This window comes from Talaromyces amestolkiae, assembly GCF_001896365.1.
Source record: "Talaromyces amestolkiae strain CIB chromosome Unknown scaffold6.1, whole genome shotgun sequence".
Classification (NCBI taxonomy): domain Eukaryota; kingdom Fungi; phylum Ascomycota; class Eurotiomycetes; order Eurotiales; family Trichocomaceae; genus Talaromyces; species Talaromyces amestolkiae.
Genome location: NW_024468042.1, coordinates 569,233 through 583,753, shown reverse-complemented (window position 1 = coordinate 583,753; position 14,521 = coordinate 569,233). Strand labels below are relative to the sequence as shown.

The window sequence follows — 14,521 nt, the reverse complement described above, 5'->3', positions numbered from 1 at the left end:
AGTATTGCTATATAGCAAACGGGTTGCTGGTATGGAACAGACAGCAATCCCCGCCGTGTATAGGAAGAAAAGAGCCTCGAGATTTCGATGAATTTTAGATGACTTGTATCTCCGATAGATGTACACTTTTAGATCTATCGAGTCTGACTTCCAAGTCACGGTTTACCTCCCACTGCCAAAATCGGGCTTATATTCCTTCACTCCACCCAACTTCATCAACTCTCTCAGCGCCATCGTCGCATATTGACTTGATCCCAACTGAAACTTCAGCACAACTGCAATCTTCTTGTCGGCAGTCGAGTCGTCAACATCTGCCACCTCCTCCTTCGTCTTGTCCAACCCCTTCAATCGATCCAAATCCGTACTCACAAACTGCTCATCATCCTGCGTATAAGCTTTGACATCAAACGAGTACTCCGGCCCAGGTCTACTGAGTAACTTGCGATAGCTACCACTCAGACTAACATCCTTCCATTTCCGACGCATATCAAACGGATCTAATCCGCCGCCTCGTTCACTTGCCATAAACGTCTTGTAGAATTCCGTCATCTGGTTTGCGGGGTACACAACGTCATAACCAGGTAGAGGGAGCACGATGTCAAAGATTGTATATTTCCCGCTTGCGGCTTCATCGGCGGTTAGTGGGCGAGCGCGGATGAATATGTCGTCTACGGCGTGGGAGCGGTCCTGCGCCTGAGCGACCACGACGATTTCGCCGTCGGCATCAACCGCGCTGTCATCTTCTGCTGCTGCGGTAGCCTGCGATTTTTCTTGGTTGGTGATTATCAAGTCGCCCTCTACGACCTTGTCACCGTACAGACGCCAGCGCTCACCAGCGGCATGATTCCAGACGAGCGATTGATACGCATGTACGTACATCAGCCGCAAGTTACGGGGGATAGATTGCAAAGCACCAAAGTAGTCGTTGTTACCACGTCCCAGGAAACGGATAATACTGGACTCTGCCGAGAATTTCCGCGGCATTTTGTCAAGTGCGGTTTTAACGTCGTTGGTTGTGCGGAAAATATGGATTGCTTCAGCACGAGCTCTGTCATCTGATGATATCAATGGTCCATCCGCGTCATTCTCCGTATTTTGTGCTGCTGCTAGACTTTGCGGCGAGAAATTCAAGAGAAGATCCACGGCGCCCTTGAAGTCACCCTGCAGCATTTTGACGCCTATCTCGTGTGTTCCGATTGAGAAAGTGCCGAATCTCTGCATGCCGTAGTAATTCAGATAGCCGCGCTCACGCAGGTTGTACATGGCTTGACCCACGAGCTCTTTTGCCTCGCTCACAGATACGTTTTTTGCCTGACCCGCGCCATCAAGGAATTGAGAATCTCGAAGGGTAATGACGAACTCATTGCCTTCCAAGTCTCCAAGATCCATTCCATGCGTCTTGTACTCAAAATCACCCACCGCTGAGTTTCGGAGATTCTTATTCAAGCCGGCAAGACGTTCAGCCACAACTTTGAAAACGCACGCTCTCTGGACAGTAACACCACGACGATCCTTGGTGCCCGCAAACTGGAAGCCCTTGCCATTCATTTTTAACGACCGAGCGAGGAAGGAAATGACCTCCATGGTATCTTTATTCTCCTTGTAGATTGTGAAATGTAGGAACTGCCCTCCGCGCTCCTCCCAGCCCGATTTGGCGGGTCGTTGGGTCGGTTCGCCTCGAAATCCTCTGGCTGATTTCTGATGTCTGTTCGGCGCGGCGCCGACAATCATCATATTCGCAGAGTCCGTCCTCGATTCCAATAGCGAGTTGAACACACGTCGTAACGTCATATGCATTTTTGTGCGCACATCTTTTTCCTCGATAACGCCAGCTTCGACCTGCCCCAATTTCTTAGGTGGTTCCTTCGGCGAAGCAAGAACACGCGCATGTAGATCGATAATTTTGGCAGCGACCTCCACTCCGAACAATTCGTCCAGCTGTGTTCGATCTTCCTCCAACAGTTTGAATTCGGACTTTGTTTCGGCGGCATCTTTAGAATCAGTCGTGCCCCGTTCCTCGACTTTCTTCTCGGGCGCATCTTTCACGGGTCGCGATTGAAGTGACGCAGGTACTTTCAAGTTTTGTAAATGAAGCACTTCGCCGGAGGGGAGGATTTCGTTGACCAAAAAGTCCGTGTACCTGCGAACAGTCAGTATTCTGATTCACAACAATCCCCGCTGATAAAAGCCCTGACAAACCTCTTCTTAAGCACACCCTCGAATCCAGGAATATCCGCGCTAACAAACTCTGTGATTCCAACGTCGACTTCCCTCGTCACTTGCGCGGTCGACGAGCTTGAGCTCTCGACAGCGGGTTCTTCGGTGACGATAGTGTCATTGTCCTCGGTCTGGACATTGTCGACTTTCTGTCGCTTGCGCGGCGATTCGGCTATTTCCTCTCTCTCCATTCTGACGGCGATCGCAACCTGAATGAAAGAATTGGGGAGATTGACAGCAGGATGGAAATTGTTGGAGCTTTGCAAAAAATTCGGCGGGGAGATCCAATTGGCTCCGCTGTTCTCGAAATGGGTTAGCGCACTCAAGCAGATGGACGATTTCGAGAAACGTCTACCACTTCAAGCTCAATTGGAAGTCTGATATATCTTTTATTTTACAGTGAGCTGTATCAGATTATTAAGCTCTCAAAAAACTCTCACTTCTCGAATCGCGCTGACAATGGCGTCGTGTTAGCGTGAATGAGAGACATCCCGTCTATATATTTCATGTGTTTAGCCCTAACTTTCCTATCCAAGGAACACCTGAAGCACTTTTGGGCGCCTTACAACATGAATCTTGGAACCACCTGTGCATACTTCAAACGAATTCAACAAGTCTCGCCCAGTKAATACCTAGGTAGATGTAACATCTCGCATCCCAGCTTGAGACATTCTCATATTCACCTCTCCACCTGCTCTCCTCACGAATCATAACGTGACATCCAACCCTCCATCCAAGACCCTCCAACACCAAAGGCAAAGAAAGAAAGGATACCAAAATGACCCGCGCCAAACCCTTCTTATCCATCGACTACAAAACTCACTCCTCTCTCTCCATTGCAACAAACCTCCTCTTACGCTGCGAACACTTCTTCCGCTCTCTCGCCTTCCTGGAGCACTCCAGCGTCGAAGACCCTGCCCAAACCCTGCGCCAAATCCATTCCTTATGTCGTGATTTCCACGAGACATTATACATAATCGACCAAACTCTCTACCGGCATCGGATGCAATACAGAACCAGCCGCCGTGGCCGTCATGCCGGCGCAGATGAGGGTGGAGAAGAGGATGATGATGAGGGATACCGCGTGCTCTCTGAGATAAACGAGCAATTGACGGATTATGCATTCTTGGTGGGGGAGAGGATTCATCCATTGGATGCTGCGGAGGATTGCATCGAGCCCGGGACAACTTCTTTTTCTTCTTCTTCGTCTTCGACAACGGCGCCAAGAAAGACGCCGTTTCTTCCTGCGAAGTGGAAGAATCGTGAACTGCGCGGAATGAAGATGCCGCTTGCTGGATTTCGGGTTGAGGGGGATTGAATGGGCCTGTGGAGAGGATGAAAGGCTTGTCTCTCATACTGGCGGATATCAGTGATGTTTGAAGGATGATCGAATCGACTCTGGCCACGAAGGAATCGAACGACCTCTACACGAGATAGGATGAAGGGGATCCGGAAAACAGCAGGTAAGCCTATCACCCGAGTTCTCACTGACAAAGAGACAGTCACTGACTTCACCGTTTCAGGTTATACACAAAATTGTTCAAAATGAAGGGCATGGATTCAGTTCAAACTTTGCTCTTCTCATACCGGATGGATAGAAAGACTTCAGAATGAAATATTCTCTTTTTATTACTTATACAACTAGTCCAATCACTCGTATAGCGCCCTCAAGCTAAATGTCCCATAACGCTTACGATCTCGAAGAACACAAGAGAGAATGAATATTTAAATATTTGTATTTGTATGTATGCTCGGGGAATTAAACCCATGCTCTCTCCAACCTACTCAGACAGATCACAACATGAGTATGCAAATTTCAACAAATGAAAACAATCAATACAAACAAAATAAACTCGCTCATTGATGATTGTACAGTATTTCTGTACATTTGTGAGGCATTAAAAAGGAAATAATAGGGTATCCTGTATTCAAACAGAAATGTTTGTATGTGTATGGGTATGGGTATGGATATGGGCCTCCGTTTATAAGAACAGTAAGGAAACACGGGATGGTGGAATGTTTGAGCCATAAATAAAGCCTGCGTAATGTTGTCAGGCGTTCGAATATTTATCGGTATCGAAAGGATTTGCGCGCTAGGGGTGAGGATGCTGCTTGCGACATTGCTGTTGCCATGGGGTCTCGTAGACGGCCGCCACGCATGGGTGTTGATGAGCAGTATACACATATATACACCGGAGGAAGGTTGGATCGATCGAGACCAACACATTTGGTATGGAGCCAATGACTGCACGATTCACTATGAAAGTCAGTTCTGCGTATTTATTGTCGACCAAAGCGACGTACCATTGAATCATGAGATGGCCGCCGTTATCCAATGATTTACACACACACCTCGTTCCACTGCTGGGATTGCTGTGCCGGTCTGAACTCGGTGTCGCTAGGTCAGGATCGGTGAGTGTCGTAGGAGACGTCGAGTCACCAGATCTCAGATCAAACATCGCACCTATTCCAGGAGGCGATGACTGTAGATGGTGCATCGTTTGCGACCCAGACATTCGTGCCTTCATAATATTACTACCCGCAGCTCGTCCAATTGTATTCCTTCCACGTCCTTTGAGAACCTGTCTCAAAGCGTGTTGTGCATCGCCTGCATCTTCCTCTGAATCAGGCAGTGTGCTATCTGTAGAAGACGACTGACGAGTAAAGTTGGCATTACTGATTGTTGCAAATCGTTGTGGCGTGTTTGCCCAATCTCCTGACATTATAGCTGATTGAGGTCGTGCCGGCCGGGACTCTGCCCACGGTGATCGACGGCCAGAGGAGCTGCTCACGGTAGAAGCAAAAGAACTCTTTGAGTTGGGTCGCGATATAGAACCTGTCCGGCTAACCTTTGGTCGTGTGACAGCCGATGGAAATGCGAACGAGTTACGTGCGCTGTGAAAAGCAGGGCTGTCTGAGAATTCTGCAGAATCAGTCTCACTTTCAGTAATGAACCCGTCAATGTCCATTTCGGAAATTGGATCAGTCAGACCGGTGAAACCCCCAGCTGCTGCCTCGAGAGCATCCTGGAATTCGGTCTTTGCCCGGCCATCCTTGTCAATTTTAAGGATTAAAGATTGAGAGCGTGTTGGAACACCGGACGAGTTAGCCCGTGGCAATGACTGTCTGATAGCCTTGACTGGAGATGAACGACCTTTGGATGGCGTCTTTTTGACACCATTCGTCGATGCCAGGCTGCCAAACGATTGCTGGCTCTGCTGTCGGGAGTGTATAGTAGAGACAGCAGTCGTAGTTTTGCTTCTGGCCAACCCAGGTCGAATGCTTGGTGCAGCTCGTGGAGTAAAGTCGTCGTCGTCTTCCTCTTCGTCTGAAATGGCTGGCTGATGTTCTGATGCCCGACGCAATTGCTCTCTTTTAGCTTCTTCCGTTTGGTGATGATACGGTTGTCTTTTTGGTTTAGAAGCACTCATCGGTTGTGGTACGGACTGTGGAGGGCCGAAACGCCGAGCGGGCGAACTCAGAAACAAGCTAGGGTCTTCAGTTTTTGTCATTGGCACTCGTGGGGAGGCCGAGAATGGCGTTGGAAATAAAGCTGCATCGGCCGGGGCTGCAGATCCAATACCAAAGTTCATATTGTTCATATTGTTCATATCTGTGCTAAATTCAGGCAAGTCCAAGGACCCTTGTATCGTAGGAAGCGGCGGAACATCAAGCGCCTGGAATTGTGAGACCGCTCCAGATGTTGCCATAAATGTCCCGGCATCCGCAAAGGGATCAGTCGAGGCCTGTGACGGCAGATTTTCCACATCCTGGTCGAGAAAGAGTTTTTGCTGTGGAAAGAAAGGCGACGCAGTCGCGTCGATATTTGAGAACTGAAAAAAGTCGGGCGAGTTCTGGAAATTGGCAAACAAATGTGGTGAAGAAGCTATTATCCGACTCGGCGTTTCCAGTTGCGTTTCTGTGACGGCAGACAGTTTCCTCGAAGTGCCAAAATATCCATCTCCAGGATCCAAAGTCTTTCTATGTGATGTACTCGTCGGCGGAGGAGTTTGTATGGTGGCAGCTGACCGGACCGAGTTGATTGTTCCCGGCCCTTCTTCTCCAAACACAGCAGCAGCAGTAGGCTTCGTCGAGTGTCTCCGCTTGATCGTATCGGTGTTCCCAGGTCCCTTCAACGTGACATTAGGCGAGAGGTGCTGTCCAAACGAAGTGTCAAAAGCCTGTTGTGGATGTTGCTGCTGTAACCCAGGTGTCCCTCCAAAAACAAATCTTTGAGGTGTCTTGAGCAGCTCCGGACTCGAAGCATACGGATCCGCCGTATCCCATGTCACACGAGGATCGTAAAAGCTCGATTCGAATTTGGGGGTTTGAAAAGAGGACTCGGCGAAAGCAGCGGAGGTCGGGGTTCTGGTCGGAGTTTGGGGCTCGCCATTGGAATAGCTGAAGCTAAAGGAAGTGATGGAATTCATTAGCTTCTTCATATTAGAGATCTCGTGAGTGTAAGAGCGTGAGAAATGTGAGCAATTGCTGAGAAACAGCCAACGAATGGATGCAAGTGAAATGAATATGTTCAAATCCTCAATCAGGAGATTTGTTTTGTGGTCGTTCATAGTCTGACAGACCGAATGAGCTATCAATGCACATACCTATGAACCGGCCGATCCCAACTCATATCCGCAGAGATAACCCAGCAACCATAGACACGTCTGGATTATCGTTGGGAGTCGCTGTGGATGTCACTGAGGAATGTTGGAGGGACACTTAAGTACGACAGTCGACGACACTCCTTCCTGCTTAGTTTGTCTGTTTGGTGTGCGGAGAAGACGCTGACGGCCGAGGCTTCACAGCCAAGCAATTAGGATAGGCAGCAGGGCGGGATATCGAAGCCTAGTTAGGGCATGTCGCTGTTCCTGTGTCAGTATTCCGAGATAATCGACAATATTCTAGCCAGTACAGTGAGACAGTCTTCGAAGGAGGTGAAGTGTGGATTGGTGGTGTCCCTTGACTGAAGGAGGGGACGGATGAAAGAAGGGAGAGCAAGAATGTCTGTCCCTCCTTGCCGACGAAGCGCTAGTAACTACTTGATAGCAGTGAGCACTGCAGCGATTGATTAATTAAATCAACTAAAGAGGAATAAAGCAATAGGGATAAAGTAAGTCGAGTGGTGGAACTGGTAGCACGTAAAGGCAGAGGAGCAGAGAGGAAAGAGGATCGGAAGAAATAAAGAATCGACTTGCAGAAAGAAGCGACTGTTTTCGTTTTCCTGTCTTGGGAAGAATTACTTCAAGTTTCAAGGAATTTTTTTTCTTTGGTCGGTACCTTTTCGAGCTCCACAACTGCTGCATTATTATGTACATGGATCCGCTGTTCACATCTGACTATCCTCTATCTATTCAGATATCCAGATACTTTCTAGACACTCCATAATCACTGTACAGAATACAACTACTCTACTTGTCTCTCTACCTGCGACGCATTCTTCCGTCGGATCAGTCGAGCGACTTCATAGAACCAGACCAACAGACCACGTCCACTTACAGCAGCCTCGGACGGCACAATGTGATAAATCTGGCCCAGTTGCATCGAGATGATCCCATCGGAAATTGGGCTAGCGCCAAGTGCGTGCTAGCTAGTCAAGATCGTGCTGTACAGTCAGCCACTGCCAGCTGAGGGGTCGTTTTTGAAAGTTTAGTTAATTTGGGGTATCTCCAACCTATCGCAATCAAAATAAATGGCCGGAGTCTCCGTCTTCGTTGCCTTGCAGTCAAGGTTTAACTTCAAATCAAGTACAAAACATGATCTTGAGATTTCTACTTCTTACTCGTCGTGAATCTCGGAATACAGCGTGGTACAGAGTACTCTGTGGATGGAGATGATATCCAGCCCTGCAACACATCCGGCAAAGTCCAGACCCGCTGGAGCTGAGCGCCATACAACAACCGGCACAGAAGCAGCCACTCATCCTGCATCACATTCAGGGACAAATTTAATTAGTCCTATACGAACACTTAGCTAATTGATACTTACTCGTTGCTTACATGCAGGTACCAGACGGAGTACACGGCATAGTACTGTACATACATACCGTCTAGACAGCCTCGCGTTCCTCCGCCTTACGAGCCACGGAGTGAAGGTAAATTAGCCCGATTAACTATCTTCCGCTAGCCGATTGTCTGACCGCGCTGGCTGAACGAATGTGCGAGCTGTCGAATGGGCCGAGAGAGTACGGCATTTGCTTCTTGCGTGATTCCTCTGAGACTGTAACGTTGTCTTTTGAACCCCCTATCTGTGTAGCTAACAAGAACCTGGGCGCACTTGACCAGAGGGAAGTAAACTTAATAAACTTGATGGAATTAGCTTCTGACGTCACTAACAAATATGGGGCTGGAGAGAGAATCAAGATTTGGCCGGGCTAGCACTCGCACTACTACATAGTAGACAGAAAGAGAGATCTGGCCAGGCCGCCAGAGTCAGATTGTACTCTTTGAGGGAGCCGTAGGAGGTTCATGCAAGTCTATGAAGTCGCTGTAACTCGAAGGAGTAATTGCGGTGTTGGCAGGAAGTTGACTGCCAGTCAAGCCACAGGCACTACCACATAAGCCACACTTGCACGTGCTCCTTCCCTTCCTTTCCCCGCGTGCGCCTTCCTTGTTGGGATTTTTGTTGATTCGACTCGTGCGCGTGCCAACTGCACCGGACAATGTAGGCTAACAACCCATTACATTGGACGAGAAGTAGAGATGACTCCTCGCCTAACCGCATCCAGCACAAAAACCAGGAGACGAAGAAGACAACGACAAAAGCCATCCAACGGAAACAACCCAAACAGGAGAGCCCTGCACGCGCGGACCGCCAATCTTCCAGACAGCGAATATGAAAAGGCAAGACCATACCTTACTATCTACAAACATCTTCAGACTGACTGGTGTACAGACATGCACAAAGTCTCACCCCATGCCCGAAGACTACATCTTCGTTCCCAAGGGCGATCCATACATAACCCGGCACTGCAAAGCGCGCACCAAAGATGAGAAGCAAACCGTCTATATCGTCTATGTTCGTCCCTCTCCCTCCATTATAAATAAACACACAAATATAGTTATATCTGACGGTTAGCTTTGGGTGGATAGGACAGCAAATTCAAACACCAACTCGGCATCCGCATCCCCCTCGCCATCCACACCACCGTCCTCGAATCCGCATCCTCGACAGCCGCGCACCGCGCCTCAGCGACTCTCCTTCGTGACCAGCGCGACAACATCAAAGCACGATCTTTACTCCTCGCTACGTTTCCGGCTATACCACCCAAATGTCTTGAGAGAGTTCTTGAGCATGCGTTTTTGAAAGGATCGGGACGGGTGGGGAGGATTAGCACAAAAACAGATGCGAAAAAGGCAACGTTGGCGGTCGAGGCGCATATACGGCATGAGCATACGGGGTATGAGCGGTTGATGCAGGAAGAGGATGTGGGAAGGGAGGAGGCTAGACGGAGAGTGTGGGGGGAGGTGAGGAGGGCTAGGGATGAGTGGGCTGGGACGATTGCAGATGCGCGAGAAGATGGGGAGGTAGAAGAGGCGGTGAAAGAGGTTGAAGTTATTGATTTGACTACATTATGACCATATCAAAGGTCGATAGACATGAAAGTCAAGTCAAGCGGGACATCTAACCGTTTATGAAGAGAATTAGACGAGAGGTACGTTTACTCGGCAGATAGAGATGATTGCTAACATCTCTAGCAGTCACATAAGATCGATCAGATGTACATTCCAACGAACGACGGTCAAAGATATTACAAAACTGTATTGATACAACGAAAGAACCCCGGGAAGAAGACAAAAACGCAAGCCGGGAAGGACTCAACATCTCAAAGGTAGCCAGCTACCTCCGTATTACTGTCGTACATAGTCATCATACACACAAAGTCGGAAGGCGACTACTTCTGACGAATACTGCCATTCACGCCGTGAGCTCGTCGTGATGCGGATCGGGTCGCTCGGGGGATAATCTTGAATGGCGTCTTTTCTTGCGCAAAGTCCTCGCCAGCGGCATCTAATGGGCCGGGTTCGGACTCTAGAACACGATCAATATCCTCGCCATTGTTCTCCAGCCGTTCACGCTCGACTTGCTTCTCAGCAGCGACACGGGCACGCTCGTATTTCATCTTCACTTCTCCATCCCAGCGAGTTCCCATAAATCGATCCCAAAAAGTGAAGAATGGTTGCGAAAAGTTGGTCTTGATTCCCCAGCTTTGGTGGTGGATATCATGGTAGGCTGAGTTGTTGGAGGTGATGAGCTGAAGTGGGTCCCAAGGGAAATGATAGCCGCAGTGGTCATCGACAGTCTTAATAGTCGACATAGAAAAGAACCACATAGCTTGACGAGAGGTCATACCAGTAACGAGGAATGCCACGCCGGCTCCGGCGGTGTCGAGCAAAAATCCCTCCACGGGGTGGTTGTATAGTGCGCCAAATGCATAAGGAACGTAAAGGCGGTGGTGGCGGGAGTGGAATTTTACTAGAGACGTCAGTCGGTTACCTTCATATCGGGAAAATGTACTCACCATAAAGCCAGCGATTGAGATGCATCGCCCGGTGCCAGAAGTATTGCCACGTATCAACGACCAGAATGGCAATGAAGAACTGCAGTCCCGGGATGAAATAGTTGTAAATGAAGCTTGCCAAAGTAAGCTCCCAGCCCGCAAAAGCCGGAGCCACGACTTCAAGCCCATTGTCCAGAGCCATAGTTTGCCAGAGATTTGGATATACACCTCCTGCTAGTGCAGCAGATAAAGTAGGGAAACCCGACAAACTCTTGGAAAGGTTAACAGAGTCAATGCCCACGAGCCCAAGCAGACCCGGTACAAGTCTCTGCACCATCCGGATCCGCCTCGCCCAAACCGCCACATCATAAACCTCCTTTCCCGTGCATTCTGGCGGATCAAAATAAGAGACACTAAAACCAGCAATCGTTTGGATGACTTGCTGCAATATAACATCCTTTACAACGTCAGTGCGCGAAACATGGTTCCGTTTGAGCAGCTCGGCGGGCGTGTGGAGTCTGTATTGCGGGAACAAATCGTAAACATCGATGACGTGGAAGATCATGGAGACGCCCCAGTAGGCGATTATGGGGAGCATCAAGGCGAGGATATTATCGGGGATGGGTGAGATGAGCGGCTCCCTCGGGGTGAGGGTGTATGATGGGAGGGGTGGCAAATCGTAGACGAGGGACGAGTTGGACGCCATGTTGAGAATTATTAAAAATATGTAGGGGACTGATTATAATTAAGGATGGTCGGTCAAAGAATTGAGTCGTGCTGTGTTTGTGATCGAGGTAGAGTTGTAGTTGTAAGGTGGGTGAAGGGCCGACGACTCGGGGTAACGAGACTTGGTACGATTCACTCAAGGGTACGGTGGAAGGAGCGACGGTCACTCGCCCTGCGTCGTAGCGATACGGGCAGGAGCAGTGAGAGAAGAAGTAGGAGCGCGAAAATAAGAAGTCGAAGAATAGTATTAATTTGGTGTAAATTTGCTCTGAATTCGGGGTAGGTTCGGTAGAATTAGGATTGTTGTCGCTCGCGTAAGCTGAGGCGCGGAGTCACGCAAGACGACAAAGCTAAGCCACACAACTGGATGTAAGGATTATAAAGGAAGGTCTGAAGCAGTGAAATTATGATGCGGTCATGGGACAATCTGCCATGCCGGGAAACGAGACTATACAATTGAAAAGAAAAACAGGAGATGTCGCAACGAGGAGATCAAAATTGATCGCGGGTCGGACATCCTGCCTATCCGGCTTATCTAATCAGCCCCTGAAGCGGTAAAGCTCGCACACGCCGCCAATCAGCGCACAGATTGGGTGGCGACTCGGGCTGAGCGTTCCGACATAACATGACTGGAGTATATCAGGAGATTGATTCCTATACCCAATTCTGAGCTACTGCGTTTCTTTGACTAGTCGGATTATGCTTTGCAGTTCTTCTCTTTGCCGGGAAATACCCGTCAGCGCCCATTCCACGCCTATGCGTATAAACTCATCTGCGCTCTTCAGACTCGTTCGATCTACAACCAATAGATCGTCAATTGCTTTCGCTGTCGTCCGCAACTCACGAAGCAAAAGAACCCGCCGCATATGAGCCTGCTCCTCAGCGTCTAGACTAAGTATACCGACTTGTATTGTGGTCGGACGGATGCTGAACCTGTCCACGGTTGGTGCTTCATCAGGCGAGTATCTCGAACTACCACTACTCGAGGCAGCATCATCTTCCAGCTTCTCCGTCGCTGCAATGCGGTACCAAAACAGCATTTTGGATAGTATCGACGTATAAAGTAAGAGTAAATGAGGACATAGTGCGCAGGAACACCGCACGAGTTTATTCCAGCCCTCGCGAGCAGTCTTGTTGACAGCGAGTACGCGGTCAAAACTTGGCGAGAGGATGAGGGTTGCATATGCTTGTGCTGGGTCTGTGGAGCAGGACGTCAAGCCCTGATACATCTCGCCATGTTGCATTGAATTGAGTATAGATATGGCTTCGGCCTCGCAGTTGTGTGTGCTGCTGTTGTTAATGCTGGATTGGGAGGGCTCCGTAGATGGATCCGCTGGTACAGCTAGAGCCCAACTGTCTAGTTCACCAGTATTGAAGACGCCTTCAGGCCACGAAGATAGTACAGCTGTGTCGAATTGCTGCTCTCCTGCCGCCTCCCAAGTTTGATCTCCTGAAAATGGCTCTGACCCAGTCAGCAAAGACTCCCATCCAGTTTGATCTGCCACCGTAATCGGCATTGTAAGCTTCGCCGGTGCCAAGGGGCGACTCTCAGTAGCTGTGCGCTCAGGCGCCTGTATTTTTCGCCGGGACAGTCTTCCATGTTTGCGAGACTCGCTGTAGGAGCATTTGAGATTGATCTGCATGCACCGACTACAGGCTGGATGTTTTTTGTCGCAGCGCACTTTGGCTGTCGAGCATGGATCACATGCTGTACGCAGAGGGATGTTTCGACGTTGTTCAATCATATCGTCGGCAAGTTGTTCTTACATGATTGATGCTAGTATGTAGTAGATGTAGAGATGATGGATTCATCAGAGCTGAAGTTTACTAAGACACCATGACAGATCGGGATAGTTTAACTCGACCACACTGGATTCTAAGGACCACTATGTGAAAAACACCGCGTATATACATCCTAGAACAGTTAGCAAGACAGAGTAATGGACATAGATTGTAAAATAATAATAGTATGAGGGAATTGACATTGAGAAAACACACAATACTCTGTGGAAGAGAGTAACAAAAGTAAGCTAAGCCGAATAAGGAATAGCGGCGCTCCCCCACCTGCCCCCTCGGCCAGCCAATTCGCGGCGACAAAAACTTCACACGCTTGCCCCTCTACTTCTTTTTCTCCTTCTTCCCCATCAGAGTGTCTCTGTTCCTGTCCATACTCCAGCCCTTTCACTTTTTCTCTTTTTGCAAGAAAACAGCAGTAGCGTTTCGCTTCTTCAAAATGATTATTTACAAGGTGTGTACTTTTCCTCTCAACTTATACCTGAAGCGGGGTTGTCCTTTGTTATTTTTTTTTCCCTCGCGATCCCCCCGCCTTACAACTTTTCAATTCAACCCAGCAAAGTTCACTAACGGACGTGTCAGGATATCATCACCGGTGACGAGATCATCTCCGACACCTTCAAGATCATCGAAGACGGCCCCGTCCTCTGGACCGCCGACTGCCGCAAATACCTCAAAGGATCCGAAAACTTCGAGCTCGAAGGCGCCAACCCTTCCGCCGAAGGTGGTGACGATGAAGAAGGTGGCGAGGGTGGCCAGGTCATGGTCCACGATATCGAGGACCAGTTCCGTCTCGTCTGGCTCAAGACTGAGGAGGGCATGAAGCCCTCCAAGGATGCCTTCAAAGGGCACTTGAAATGTAAACCCATCTCCCCCTCTTTTCCCACCTACTCTTAATATATGTTTGCTGATTTGTTACAGCCTACGTCAAAGCCGTCAACAATAAACTCAAGGAAAAAGGTGCCTCCGAAGAGAAAATCAAGGAATTCCAGTCCGGCGCTGCCGCAGCTGTCAAGAAGATCCTTGCCAACTACGACAACTACGATGTCCTTATGAACCAGTCCATGGACCCCAATGGCATGCATGTTCTCATCGATTTCCGTGATGATGGCGTTACCCCTTATGCCACTGTGTGGAAGCATGGCCTTGAGGAGATGAAGGTGTAAATGGGAAATATCACTTTTCATGCCATATATACCTCCCAACAAATACGATTCCCATCATGTTTTTCTTCTGTTGAGTCTAGTCAAGCCAAGTCATGTCTACCATTGACAGTTCAAAATG

The 14,521-nt window shown here is 49.0% G+C and overlaps 7 protein-coding genes across 7 annotated transcripts; 3 read left to right on the top strand and 4 right to left on the bottom strand.

Annotated features, from left to right (window-relative positions):
* Positions 1–162: 162 nt before the first annotated feature.
* On the bottom strand, positions 163–2,408 carry BHQ10_003780 (uncharacterized protein; the record flags this gene model as incomplete). The annotated part of the gene is made up of 2 exons (XM_040876074.1): positions 163–2,140; positions 2,200–2,408. The coding sequence occupies 2 exons, from the start codon at positions 2,406–2,408 to the stop codon at positions 163–165; spliced, it is 2,187 nt and encodes a 728-aa protein (XP_040732284.1).
* Positions 2,409–2,995: 587 nt separating this feature from the next.
* On the top strand, positions 2,996–3,535 carry BHQ10_003779 (uncharacterized protein; the record flags this gene model as incomplete). The annotated part of the gene is made up of 1 exon (XM_040876072.1): positions 2,996–3,535. One exon carries the CDS (start codon positions 2,996–2,998, stop codon positions 3,533–3,535), a length of 540 nt encoding a protein of 179 aa, XP_040732283.1.
* Positions 3,536–4,310: 775 nt separating this feature from the next.
* BHQ10_003778 (uncharacterized protein) lies at positions 4,311–6,659 on the bottom strand (the record flags this gene model as incomplete). Its single annotated transcript, XM_040876071.1, has 1 exon — positions 4,311–6,659. One exon carries the CDS (start codon positions 6,657–6,659, stop codon positions 4,311–4,313), a length of 2,349 nt encoding a protein of 782 aa, XP_040732282.1.
* A 2,473-nt stretch (positions 6,660–9,132) lies between these two features.
* BHQ10_003777 (uncharacterized protein) lies at positions 9,133–9,794 on the top strand (the record flags this gene model as incomplete). Its single annotated transcript, XM_040876070.1, has 2 exons — positions 9,133–9,234; positions 9,309–9,794. The coding sequence occupies 2 exons, from the start codon at positions 9,133–9,135 to the stop codon at positions 9,792–9,794; spliced, it is 588 nt and encodes a 195-aa protein (XP_040732281.1).
* Positions 9,795–10,111: 317 nt separating this feature from the next.
* On the bottom strand, positions 10,112–11,423 carry BHQ10_003776 (uncharacterized protein; the record flags this gene model as incomplete). Its single annotated transcript, XM_040876069.1, has 2 exons — positions 10,112–10,692; positions 10,739–11,423. The coding sequence occupies 2 exons, from the start codon at positions 11,421–11,423 to the stop codon at positions 10,112–10,114; spliced, it is 1,266 nt and encodes a 421-aa protein (XP_040732280.1).
* A 691-nt stretch (positions 11,424–12,114) lies between these two features.
* BHQ10_003775 (uncharacterized protein) lies at positions 12,115–13,086 on the bottom strand (the record flags this gene model as incomplete). Its single annotated transcript, XM_040876068.1, has 1 exon — positions 12,115–13,086. One exon carries the CDS (start codon positions 13,084–13,086, stop codon positions 12,115–12,117), a length of 972 nt encoding a protein of 323 aa, XP_040732279.1.
* Positions 13,087–13,676: 590 nt separating this feature from the next.
* BHQ10_003774 (uncharacterized protein) lies at positions 13,677–14,403 on the top strand (the record flags this gene model as incomplete). Its single annotated transcript, XM_040876067.1, has 3 exons — positions 13,677–13,691; positions 13,820–14,096; positions 14,159–14,403. 3 exons carry the CDS (start codon positions 13,677–13,679, stop codon positions 14,401–14,403), a joined length of 537 nt encoding a protein of 178 aa, XP_040732278.1.
* Positions 14,404–14,521: the final 118 nt, after the last annotated feature.